The sequence below is a fragment of the Dermochelys coriacea genome, chromosome 2, assembly GCF_009764565.3.
Source record: "Dermochelys coriacea isolate rDerCor1 chromosome 2, rDerCor1.pri.v4, whole genome shotgun sequence".
Lineage (NCBI taxonomy): Eukaryota > Metazoa > Chordata > Testudines > Dermochelyidae > Dermochelys > Dermochelys coriacea.
In genome coordinates this window covers 148,610,289-148,623,001 of record NC_050069.1, presented here as the reverse complement: position 1 = coordinate 148,623,001, position 12,713 = coordinate 148,610,289, and the positions used below count along the sequence as shown (strand labels likewise).

Below are 12,713 nucleotides of genomic sequence, written 5' to 3'. Positions count from 1 at the left end.
CTTTTTTGTATTTGATTGATAGAAGTGAAAGCCTCATGGGGTGTTGGTGTGTTCTTCACTATGTGAAAATGTCAATGTACGCAGGACGCTTTTCGCTTAACTTTCATTTTACATAATTTTGAAGTTTTGGGTTGGTGTGGTGTGCCTTGTTGCTATCACTATACAAAGGTTTTGTTTATATTATTAAAAGAAAAGGACTGCCCATAAGTATCAGGCAAACCTCAGCTCACCCCTTTGTAGCATGCCTGGAAGACCAGAAAATCCCCACGCAGACAGTCCCAGATGCAGAACATGAAGAGCATGACAGATTCTGGTAGTATGCTATAGAATATCATAAATGTAATAAATGATCATGTGTAAAACAGTGAACGTTTCTAGGATGTTATATATCACATTTTATTGTAATAAGTCACTGTATGCATTTTAAAATCACTCTTAGAATTTTTACCAGCCTTTCTCGCCACCTCTTACCATCTTTGCTAAAAATGCAAAAAAGAAATTGTGAATTCTGATCTGTTTCCAAATGTGTGTGTGTGTGTGGTGCATTTTTAAATACAGAGTCTAAAATTTTGGTTTTATTGAGTTTTTGATACTTTAAATTGAGACTGAAAATATGCTTAAAGTAAAAAACTTGTTCTTCCTCATTAATTAGGATAACATCTTTTCCTTTTTTAAATTTTTTAGAGCCTTTCTTTAAATGAAACAAGCTCCAGCCTGTTTGCTTTTTTTCTGCAAATGATCCATAACAACATCTTGGAGATTGAGGGCAGGTAAATGAGTTTATAAAAAGAAATATCAATCTCTGCCATTCTGCTCTGTCAACCAAAAATCTTTCAATTGGCACTAAGGATGTAACCTTCTTAACTAGCTTTCATTAGATGGGATATGTTACTTGACCTTAGTTTGAAATGCAGTTGTCATTTAATTTAGGTTAGAATCTATAAAAGCATGAATGGTCTTGGAATGGAAACTGTTTATTCACATAATAAATTCTGTTTCTTTCAAATGAAAATATGCACATTTTAAAAACATTTTGCTGTTTGCTGTAAGTCAGAACCACTTATAGTTAAAAATAATTGAATAAATTGCAAAGGAAAGAGATCAGAAAAGCTTAGTAAGATCTTGGAGATTCATAGCGGCTACTAGGAAGGAGGCAACATCAACACAGTTTTACTGATCTTGTTTTAGTTCCCTACTGTGCAAAAATTATTTTCCCCCTTTTTTCAGTTGGGCTTTTTAGAAGGGTGAGATCGGGGGGAAATGCAAATGTGATAATTATTAAAACTACTTGTAACTATAAAACTAGATAGAAAAGTTATAAAGATGCTGTAATACTACAGATTTTGCATTTATGTTATCAAAATTTCTCAGAATTTACTTGTAGCCACTAGGTAGCAAATGTGTACTATGTTCACAAAGCAAGTGCTTGTAAGCCACCTACTACTTTGTCTTTGGTTTAAAGTTCAGAGTTAAAATGGTGGTTTATGTTGGGATTAAAGAGTAGCTGCCATAAGCCACTGATGCTGATATTTAACAAATTTTGGAGTACATGGGAAGATCCAGAGGACTAGAAAGAAGCTAATGTTGTGACTGTTTTTACAAAGAACAAATGGGATATCCTGGGATCTGTAGGCTGGTTAGGTATTGATATTAATCGTTGTTAAAATAATAGAAAGGCTTTCAGTGGTCCAAAGCTAAAAATGTGACCCAGCAAGATAATGCTAAACTGAAGGAATCTAGAAAATCACCATTTGACACATTTCTCTCAAATATAAATGTTAACCCTCTCACGTGTGGAGTCTTAAGGAGTTTCCAAGGGCTTGTCTACACTTACCGGGGGAATCAATGTGCGGCAATCGATGTATCGGCAGTCGATTTAGGGGGTCTAGTGAAGACCCACTAAATCGACCACAGATCGCTCCCCATTGACTCCTGTACTCCACTGGATTGAGAAGGGTAAGGGGAGTCAATGGGAGAGTGTCTCCCATCGACGTCGCATAGTGTGGAACCCATGGTAAGTAGATCTAAGCTACATCAACTTGAGTTATGCTATTCACGTAACTCAAATTAGATCGACTTTTCCCTGTAGTGTAGACAAAGCCTAAGGAAACTATGCAGGGTGATGCTGTGAGACAGAAGGTGATTGAAGTGAATGAAAATTAATGTTGTCTTCTGTTTTCATATTGAATGGCTGTGAATTTGTTCAATAAATAATTGAAGTTATATAATTTTAAATTAGTTTAATTTATCATTGGTATGGACCTGCATCGTGATTTTAGTGGTGGGAATTGAAAATTGCAAGGTTTGGTTATTTATATTTTTTTAAACAAAGGTACTATTATAATTTTCAGAATTTTTTTATCAAGAGTTTAAGTTTTTATGTATTTTAATTTTATAATACTTACATTTTTTGCAATTTGAGTTTTCTTTCTAAACTGGAATGAAAATTTCTTCATTTTTAAAATTTGTTTTAATTAACCAAGGTATCACTGTCTTTTTTTGAATATAGTATTGAACATGCAGCATTTGTTCAGAGAAGCATGGATAATAATTATTATAAAAATATTTTTAAGCAATGAAAAATGTTTTAAGAGAACAACTAATTACTTCTGTACACATCCCTTAATTTCCTAACTTAACCAGTAACTTGTTAGTGTGAACTTCAAGTCCTTTCACTTTTTAGTTAACAGTTGATCCAAGGGGTCTAAATAGTGTTCAGAAGTTACTCAGTAGTGCCATCCTCTATATATTCTACATATTTATATTGTCACATTTTGTTTGTCTGAAAAAATAAATTTTTGTGGCTATAGAAGACATAAGAGAAATGGTTAGGTGAAGTGTGGATCTGAAAATATATGAAAATAGAAGACAATTGTGCTTTGTGATCAGTTGTAAACTTAAAACTTCCAGTGATTTAAAATGTGTAAATCATTGGACTAATTAATAATTAGGCAAAGGAAAAAAGGTCTAGAATAACTAATTCCTGATGTCAGCTTTGGAACTTCATATGCCTGTGTTCTTAGAAGAAACACAACTAAACATTAAAGGAATAGATAAGTGTACAAGTCTTCCAGTGTCTAATATTAACCATATGTGTTTCTTGGCTATATTGCTTACCTTTTCATATGATTATAAAAATTGTAAATAAACTTCTCATGGCTAACTGAAGTTTTCTGTTGCCAGTTCTAATTTACATTCTGCTTATTTACTAGATACTACTTACAGTGTTGTGGAATTCCGCAGGGCTCTATTTTATCAACTCTGCTTTGCAGTTTATGCTATGGAGACATGGAAAACAAATTATTCTGTGGAATTCAGCGAGATGGGTAGGGTAATTTTTCTTTTTTTATATTTTGGTTGATTACTTCTATGGTGCTGTTACTTTGCATAGTTCTTTTCAGACTTTCTGTTAGCTTTGAAAAACGGCAAAGAGTCCTGTGACACCTTATAGACTAACAGATGTATTGGAGCATAAGCTTTCATGGGCGAATACCCACTTCGTCTGATGCATGTAGTGGAAATTTCCAGAGGCAGGTATAAATATGCAAGCAAGAATCAGGCTAGGGAGAACGAGGTTAGTTCAATCAGGGAGGATGAGGCCCTCTTCTACAGTTGAGATGTGCACACCTACATGCATCCGATGAAGTGGGTATTCACCCATGAAAGCTTATGCTCCAATATGTCTGTTAGTCTATAAGGTGCCATAGGACTCTTTGCCACTTTTACAGATCCAGACTAACATGGCTACCCCTCTGATATTAGATTTGAGAAATCTTTGCAGTAGTGGCATAACAAATACTCTACGTTATAAAATAGGATATGCAAATTAAACTTTTTTTTTTTTACCATACAAAAAATTTCTTTTTTTCTGAGTTTCTCCCAGTGCTTTACCTACAATGCTTCTTTAAGTGTTAGCCCCATTTCAAAGCAACAAAGATCCATTGTTCTGGGAGAAAATAATCAGTTCTCAAGGAATTGTGAAATCTAATGGCCAATAATAATAAAAATATCTAGCTGTTATATGGCAGTTTTCATCAGTAGATCCTGCTGATCAGTAAGGCCTGCAGCCTTAATTCCTCCATAATAAAGGTTTGTGCAGGAATTTTCTTAGTATCTTTAACTGGCAACATGGGAGTGAAGAGCAAAAGGGGCTGGAGGGAAAGTTGTTCCATTCCCCCCATTCCCTTCTTGAGGTCTGCAGGAAGGAAGCTTCAATAATACATCCTTCATGGTCCTTATGAAGGGATCCCAGCTCCTGTGGATCTTAGGAGGCTCTGCCTTGGTAAGTATATCAACTCTCTGAGCCTTAGGAGATTTGCCAGGTACCCACCAACGCTACAGGTTTAGGAGCATTGTAAGATGTCCCTCAGTCTCTTCCCACAAGTACTATGCATACCTGGCATGATGAGTCCTAGGAGTCTTGCAGCCCATCGCCCGCATCTGAAATTTAGGAGGCTCTTTGAGGGCTTCCTGAAATCCTAGCCCCCATGAATGTAAAGAGATTTTCTGCCCTCCCACACCTATGCACATACACCAACACCTGCTAGTCTTAAAATGCTTATCGGGGTCCACCCCTTCCTTAATCTTAGGAGGCCCTTTGGTGGCCTCCTAACACACATTCTATCCTGTGATCTTTAGGGGAGGCTATTCGGTGGAAATCCCTCACTTCAGGAGTCTTATTTGTTAGGGGGCCCTTCCTGTCCTTAATAAGCTACTCAGCCCAGTTCACCCATAACAGGATCATTGAATCCCTAATGAGCCAAATTAGGGTCACAGGTCATTATTGGAGTATACCTCAGCTCCATAAGGTTTGCCCCTGCCATCTAGCCTCCATAATCTCCCTGTGTATTCTTTTCTCCTGTGAACTTTAGGAGATGCACAGGAGTATCACTCCACCTGGGTAACGGCATCAGCCCATTGTTCAATATTAGGATGCCCACATCAATGGCATAGAAGTGAAGAGGCTAGTAGACTTCTACTTATACCCATTCTCCACAAGTGCTAGTAACCCACCAATACCCCACTGCACAAGCCTCCTTAAGTCTTATAGGCCCCCTGTAGGTTAATTAAAATGCCAGTGAGTGGTCAAAGATTTATGTATTGATTGAGTGAGAACTAGGAGTTAAGAGCCGAGGTGCTTTTCAAGATCCCATTATGCACCAATCTGCATCTCTAGGCATATAAATACCCTTAAAAATCTGGCCCTTTGACTGAGATTTTCAAAGTAATCTGAAAGTGTTAGGTGTCAGATTTTCACTGAATTTGAAAATCTCAGCTTTAGTGATGATGCAATTTAGTATTGGATTGACAGCCTTGGAAATCTGAAATCCTCTGTCTGCAGGAAATTACAGAATAGGCAGCAAGCAGATAAACATCCCTAAACTGGTCAGTCAGTCTTAATTTGTGCTTTTATGTGGCCATGAAAAGTAAGTTGCTATGGTCATATATGAAAATCTGTTCCAGCTATCTGTACGTGACCCTGCATTATGGCAGACTACAATACAGATATGCTTTAGTTCCCAAGTTCACTAATTAAAGTTCACTATAGGCAAAATTTGCTAATTAAAAGTGTGTGTGTGTGTGTGTGTGTGTATTGTGACAGAGTCAGGCCAGATGGCTACAGGAGAGTGATAGAAGGCAGATATATTAGCCCCAGGTTAAGTAGGTCCCTTTTCCCTGGGTAAGGTCATAGGGAAGGTTCCAGAACAATCAGGAACTTTCTGGAAACAATCAAGGCAGACAGGCTGATTAGAATACCTGCAGCCAATCAAGAAGCTGCTAGAATCAATTAAGGCTAATCAGGGCACCTGGGTTTAAAAAGGAGCTCACTTCAGTTTTTGGTGTGCGTGCGAGGAGCTGAGAGCAAGAGGCACAAGAAGCTGAGAGTGAGAAGGCGTACTACTGGAAGACTGAGAAGTACAAGCATTATCAGACATCAGGAGGAAGGTCCTGTGGTGAGAATAAAGAAGGTGTTGGGAGAAGGCCATGGGGAAGTAGCCCAGGGAGTTGTAGCTGTCACGCAGCTGTTACAGGAGCCATTGTAAACAACTGCAATCCACAGGGCCCTGGGCTGGAACCTGGAGTAGAGGGCAGGCTGGGTTCCCCCCATCCCTCCATTCCCCCAACTCCCTACTTGATACCGGAGAAGTTGACCTGGACTGTGAGTTACACCAAAGGGGAAGGTCTCTGGCCTGTTCCCCAATCCACTAGGTGGATCAGCAGAGACTGCGGGGATTATTGTTCTTCCTTTTTCCCATGCTGGCCAGTAATGAGGCTAACTGAATGAACGGCAGATTTGAGCCACAAAAGGGGCCAAACTGAGGGCTGCCGTGAACCTCTGAGGCGAGCAAATCCACCAATAAGCTCAGGACCCACCAAGGCAGAGGAGGAACTTTGTCACAGTGTGTGTGTGTATGTATGTACACTTAGGCCTGGTTGCAACTAAAATGTAGGTCAACCTAGCTACGTCACACAGGGGAGTGAAAAATTCACACCCCAGAGAGATATAGCTAAGCTGACCTAAGCCCCAGTGTAGACACCACTAGACTGACAAAAGAAATTCTTCCGTTGACTTGGCTACTACCTCTTGAAAGAGTGGGTTTACTATGGTGATGGAAAAACCCTTTCATTGCTGTAGCAAGTGTCAACACTGTGGTACTAGAGCTGTAGCTGTGCCTCTGTAGCATCTGAAGCATAGACAAACACTTGTGGGAACAATGTAACAATGGGGGAAATTCTCATTGAAATTTTTTGTAGGCAGTTTGGAGATCATATTGCTTGCTTTCTTTCATTTTGTGAATAAAAACAGAATAAGTACACTGGTCCATAGCCATCCACTTTAGGAACAACATAGAAGAAAAGAATATTTTCAAACTAAATATAAATTTGTTTAACTTTTTTTTTTTTTAATTCCAGAGTGCTGATACGGTTAATTGATGACTTTTTGCTACTTACACCTCACTTAACCTTAGCGAAAACTTTTCTGAGGTATGCCTTCAAAGACCTAAGTTTAAAACAATAAGCATTAGTACATTTTGTATGCATTTACCTACTGTATAGAAGCATATATGTTTTGTTCATTGATTAATATTTAGGTATTGATAAAATAAAATAAAATTTAAATTAAATGTGGAGGGGTTTTTTTCAAGAAAATGTTTAAACTTCCTGTCATGTTTCTGAGTCCATGCTCTGTTGCATTTGACTGGCAACAATCGTATAGTTAAGTACTTGGACATCAGCCAGTATCAAAATAGTATATGTCTGCCCCAGCTAGGATCTCTGATGACCCCTACTGTCCCTAGTTTAAAGCCCCTTTCTACCTGCTGATGTTGATGGGGCTCCATGCTGCAGTTGTTAAGGTGAACTGGGCCGGAGAAGCTGACCATTGTCTATTTGACCATTTTCTCTCAGTCTTTAAAAGATGTTCTGGGTACATTAATAAAAAGTCTATACTAAGCAGTCATGACTGCTGTCTGTAATTCTTGGGGAAAGGCTTTGGCTCTTCGATGGTCTAGCAATACTAAACATTCTCTGATCTGAATGATCTTGGGTGAGTATCTGAAGATACTTCTGGCCCTCTGGTGGCAACAAGGATGTCCAATGTGAAACTTCCTTGAAAGGACTCAAAGAACAATTCTTTAAAATTCTTCAGATTTATATTCTTCTGTTGGGTGCCAAGAGAGGCACACGGATACCATGGAGATGAAAGCAGCATAAATACCTGAGAGGGGAGAAGGGCTTACATTGATGCCAAATTCCTTTTTGCAAGTCCAATAGGAAAAGTCTTGAAGGTGTATTTTAATGTTCTTAATGCAATCAGCTGTATCTTGGTCTTTGTGGCCAGTTAGACATTTTGAGGAGTTACTGGTGGTGTCTAGTATCAATTAGAAGAGATTAACTTGAGCCTCTCTAAGTGCAGGTTGAGGCACTACTGAAATAAGTCATACCACTCATGTGCTGTGAACCCCCCTTGTTTTACTCAGGGGGAAGGGTGACAGGGAATTCTGCTCCAAAAACTTAAAAATTTTGCACAGTATTTTAAAATCCTGCAAAATTCTGAATATTTTATACAGTATGTCAAAATATAATGCAATTTAATCACGCCAGTTTTGATTATTTTGGTTGTTTATTTAAACTACAATACAATGGATGAAGAATGGGAGTGGGGAGCATTGAAGGAAATCCCCAAACCCCCTCTGTCTAATAATGTAGCTTTGATCCTTTATTTCTCTTTGTTAGTAAACAAATATATGCAGCCATATGCTCAGAGTTACATCATAGGCAATAAAGAGAAAGTGAGGGCTGGGTAATCAAACCCACAATTTATCCTGGCTACTGACCATCTCCAGAAAGGTCAGTAGCAAACAGTTCATGGAGCATTTTGATAGGAAAATTTTTCAGTCCAAAAATTCAGACCAGCTCTAATCACTAAAGCACCATAAGCATTTATAAAGCCATACAGTCATTTACAGTAAGGCTCCTTTACACCATTTTGACAATGTAAATGAGTCTTAAAACTTTGACACCTGCTTTGTGCTCCTGGGGGAATTCACTAAGAATGGGAACAATTCACTAACAACAATGGGAACAACTAAGCAGGCAGGCTGCTACATTATGCTCTGTTTAAGGGGACAGAGCCTGCCTCATGCCTACCTCCGAACACTCCAAAGCCCTGCACCTCCATGCCTGGTGTGCTGTAATAGCAAGCGAGAGGGACAGAGTCTCTCTTAGTTTGTTTGATGATCGTGATGATACTTTCCAAATTGCTGTACTTTGTCAGTGTCTGTCTTTGTCATCAACATGTTTCTGGAGTTTGGGTAACGTAGATTAAAGTCCTAACTTGTTTTCCCAGAGATAATTATAATACATGGTGCTCTCCTAGTAGTGGCTGGTCTCAGACCTCCTGGATTTGGCAGAGAGGTTTTGTCAGACACAATAAGTCTCTGCAAAGGACCATGCTTTAGGTCAGAGGTGGGCAAACTACGGCCCGTGGGTCACATCTGGCCCGCGGGACCCTCCTGCCTGGCCCCTGGCCCGGGAGGCTCGCCCCTAGTCCCTCCCCTGCTGTTCCCTCTCCCAGGCAGACTCAGCTCAGTGCGCTGCTGGTGTAATGCTCTGGGCAGCGGCTGTGAGCTCCTGGGGCAGCGCAGCTGCAGAGCCCGGCATGACCCGGTGCTCTGTGCCACACAGTCAGGGAGCAGGGTGGGTTGGATAGAGGGCAGGGGAGTTTTGGGGGGTGGTCATGGGGTGGATAGGGATCAGGGCGGTCAGAGGGCAGGGAACAGGGGGTTGAATGGGGGCAGAGGTCCCGGGAGGGCAGTCAGGAAGGGGGGGGTTAGATGGGGCAGCAGGGGGAAGTTAGGGGCAGGGGTTCTGGGGGCAGTCAGAGGACAGGGAGAAGGGGTGGTTGGATGGGGCAGGAGTCCCGGGGGAGCAGTAAGGAAGGAAAGGGGTGGTTGGATGGGGTGGCGGGGGGGCCATCAAGGGCAGGGGTTCCGGGGGTGGTCAGGGGACAGAGAGAAGGGGTGGTTGGATGGGGCAGGGGTCCTGGGGGGTGGTTGTCAGGGAACAGGGGGTGTTGGATGGGGCAGGAGTCCAGGGGTGGGGCTGTCAGGGGGGTGGATAGGAGGTGGGGGCTGGGCCATGCCCCTCTCCCCTAACCAGCCCTCCATACAATTTTTGAAACCCAATGCAGCCCTCAGGCCAAAAAGTTTGCCCACCCCTGCTTTAGGTGTTGGGCCTGGAGGATACAACAGCAGAGTATTCCCTTGCAGCTAACAGTCATAGAATCATAGACTATCAGGGTTGAAAGGGACTTCAGGAGGCTATCTAGTCCAACCCCCTGCTCAAAGCAGGACCAATCCCCAATTTTTGCCCTAGATCCCTAAATGGCCCCCTCAAGGATTGAACTCACAACCCTGGGTTTAGCAGGCCAGTGCTCAAACCACTGAGCTATCTCTCCCCCCTCGATTATGTATGTCCTCTTCAAAGGCTTGGAAAGCTCTGAGTGTTGTATGTCGCCATGCTGATCTATTTGACACACCCTTCTTGAGATCATCCGGTTTTATTGCACCAAAGTGTATGCTGTTCTTGATGCTGTCCTTGTAGCGCTTTCTGGCACGGCCTTGATTTCGCTGTCTTTGTGCCAATTCTCCATAGAACATTTTTCTCGGGAGTCGATGTTCAGGCATCTTCAGGTATCTGCGTAATAACACTTGTTTCATTTGAGGATGACCTATTCAGTAGTTGGCTGAAGTATTCAACCCATCTCTGTTCCATGCCATGTTTGTCTTTGTCATAAATATAAAGGGAAGGGGTTAAGAAGCTTTGATACAGTACTATAAAATCCTCTTACCTGTAAAGGGTTAAGAAGCTCAAGTAACCTGGCTCACAAATGACCAATCAGGGGACAAGATACTTTCAAATCTGGGATGGGGTGGAAAGGCTTTGTCTGTCTGTGTGATGCTTCTGCTGGGGACAGATCAAGAAAGCAAGCAATCCAACTCCTGTAGAGTTAGTAAGTAATCTAGCTAGAAAATGTGTTAGATATTCTTTTGTTTTGGCTTGTGAAATTCACTGTGCTGGAGGGAATGTATATTTCTGTTTTTGTGTCTTTTTGTAACTTAAGGTTTTGCCTGGAAGGATTCTCTATGTTTTAAATCTGACTGCCTGTGAGATTATCTTCCATTCTAATCTTACAGAGTTGTTCTTTTATCTTTTCTTTGTGCTTCTAATAAAGTACGTTTTTTTAAGAATCTGATTGGATTTTTAGTTTCCCTAAAAATCCAAGGTTGGTCTGTGTTCATCTTGTTTTTTTTCAACCCACTCCAGGAAAGGGATGTAGGGCTTGTGGGGAGACAGGGTTCCAAGTGGCCCTCCCTAAATGTTTGTTTGAATCACTTGATGTAGGCCGCATTTACCTAATCCAAAGTACAAGTGAGAATTTGTGCCTTGGGGAGTTTTTAACCTAAGCTGGTAAAAATAAGTTTAGGGGGTCTTTCATGCGGGTCCCCACATCTGTACCCTAGAGTTAGGAGTGGGGAGGGAACCCTGACAGTCTTTGATGACTGTCCTGTCATCAGCCGTCATGATTGAACCTGTTTCCACTTTTGAGGGTCCATAGACTAGCTTCAAGGAATCAAATAACTTCTTTGTTTCATTTGTTTCCACATACATTTGAATGTCTTTTGCTACCTTCTTCCATCCTTTATTTTGTGTTGAGCGTAGTTGCCTTTGTGTCTTGCTTTGCAGATGTTTGAATCTATCTTTCAGGTGGACTGAGTATCATTTTGCCAGTTTTTGAAAGCCTCACTTTTTTAATTCAAGAGTACTATGATTTCCTTATCATCTTTGTCAGAAAAGAAGCCCTTTTCTTCCATCCAAGAATGTCAGTTGCAGTGTTTTTGTACTGTGTCTCTGAATTCCTCCCAGGAGACAAGTTTATCAACAAGGTTGGTTTCTAGTACACTTTGTAGCTTGTCTTGGTAGGATGCATGGTTTAATTTAGCAATATCAGGGGACATCTCGATGGTTTTTGGACATTGCAGGCATGTGGGTACAATATGTACATTCAGTATAGACCTAATCATTCTATGATCCATCCAGCACTCTGCTCCACGCATGGCTCTGGTGATCCTGACATCTCTTATGTTATATTATCGGACAATGATGTAATCTATTAGATGCCACTGTTTGGATCTGGGGTGCATCCATGTAATTTTATATTTCTATGCCTGTCTGAAGATGATATTTGTAATTGTCAGGCTGTTCTGTACACTTGCTTAGGTGTAGGAGACCGTTTTTGTTCATTTTTCAATGCTATTTTTTCCAATGACACCTTATCAGTTGTTGTTATCTTTCCCTATTCATGCATTGAAATCTCCTAGGATATTTAGTTTGTCACTTTGTGGTGTTGACTTGATGAGAGAGTCAAGATCAGAATAGAACTGTTCCTTAGCATTGTCAGGGCTTGTTAAGGTGGGCACAAATGCATTGATGAGAGTAGCAAATTGCAACTTATTTAGTGGTAGCCTGAGTTTCATGAGTCTTTCGTTGATGCCTTTGGGAAGTCTTCAAGACGCTGCAAGAGCTTGGTCTTGATCGCAATTCCCACTCATAGAATCATAGAATATCAGGGTTGGAAGGGACCTCAGGAGGTCATCTAGTCCAACCCCCTGCTCAAAGCAGGACCAATCCCCAACTAAATCATCCCAGCCAGGGCTTTGTCAAGCCTGACCTTAAAGACTCCATGAATTCTATCTCTGTGTGGTTCTTTTCCCTTCCAAAAGAAGGTGTGACCCCCAGCAGGTTCTGTAATAAAGCCCTTGTCTGCCAATCTAGTTTCACTGAGCTCTGCAATGATAATATCATATCGGGGTAGCTCTTTTGAAAGGAGAGCTGTTCTTATTGCAAATCAAGAAGTATAGTCTTTGTCTATCATAGTCCTGATGTTCCAAGCAGAAATCTTTATTCCTATTTTTAGTTATCTTTGGGTTTCGACCGTGTTGACAATGATCCACCAGCCATAGTAAGCTGGCTGGATTTGATTTGGAAAGGCAATATTTGAGGCACCTTTGCTAGCCCCTTCCCTTACAAAGGGAGAGGAGTGCAATCCTAAAAAGGGCTGACCTGTCACCTGGGGTGTTGCCAAACTTCCTTACTGCTCTTGATGAGGAATGGGCGACCAATGTCCCAGGCCGGCTGTGTGCAGGCTT

At 41.1% G+C, this 12,713-nt stretch overlaps 1 protein-coding gene across 9 annotated transcripts in view; it reads left to right on the top strand.

Moving 5' to 3' along the window:
• Positions 1-12,713, top strand: part of TERT (telomerase reverse transcriptase) — a 130,674-nt gene that overhangs the window by 58,700 nt on the left and 59,261 nt on the right. For 7 of the 9 annotated variants that reach the window (XM_043508496.1, XM_043508498.1, XM_043508499.1 and 4 more), the window contains 3 exons: positions 685-770; positions 3,213-3,326; positions 6,916-6,987. In XM_043508496.1, the coding sequence (XP_043364431.1) occupies positions 685-770; positions 3,213-3,326; positions 6,916-6,987 (272 nt within the window). Of the gene's footprint in view, positions 1-684; positions 771-3,212; positions 3,327-6,915; positions 6,988-11,271; positions 11,440-12,713 lie in introns of those variants that run through there. The other 2 variants (XM_043508497.1, XM_043508495.1) reach the window with 2 other exon arrangements.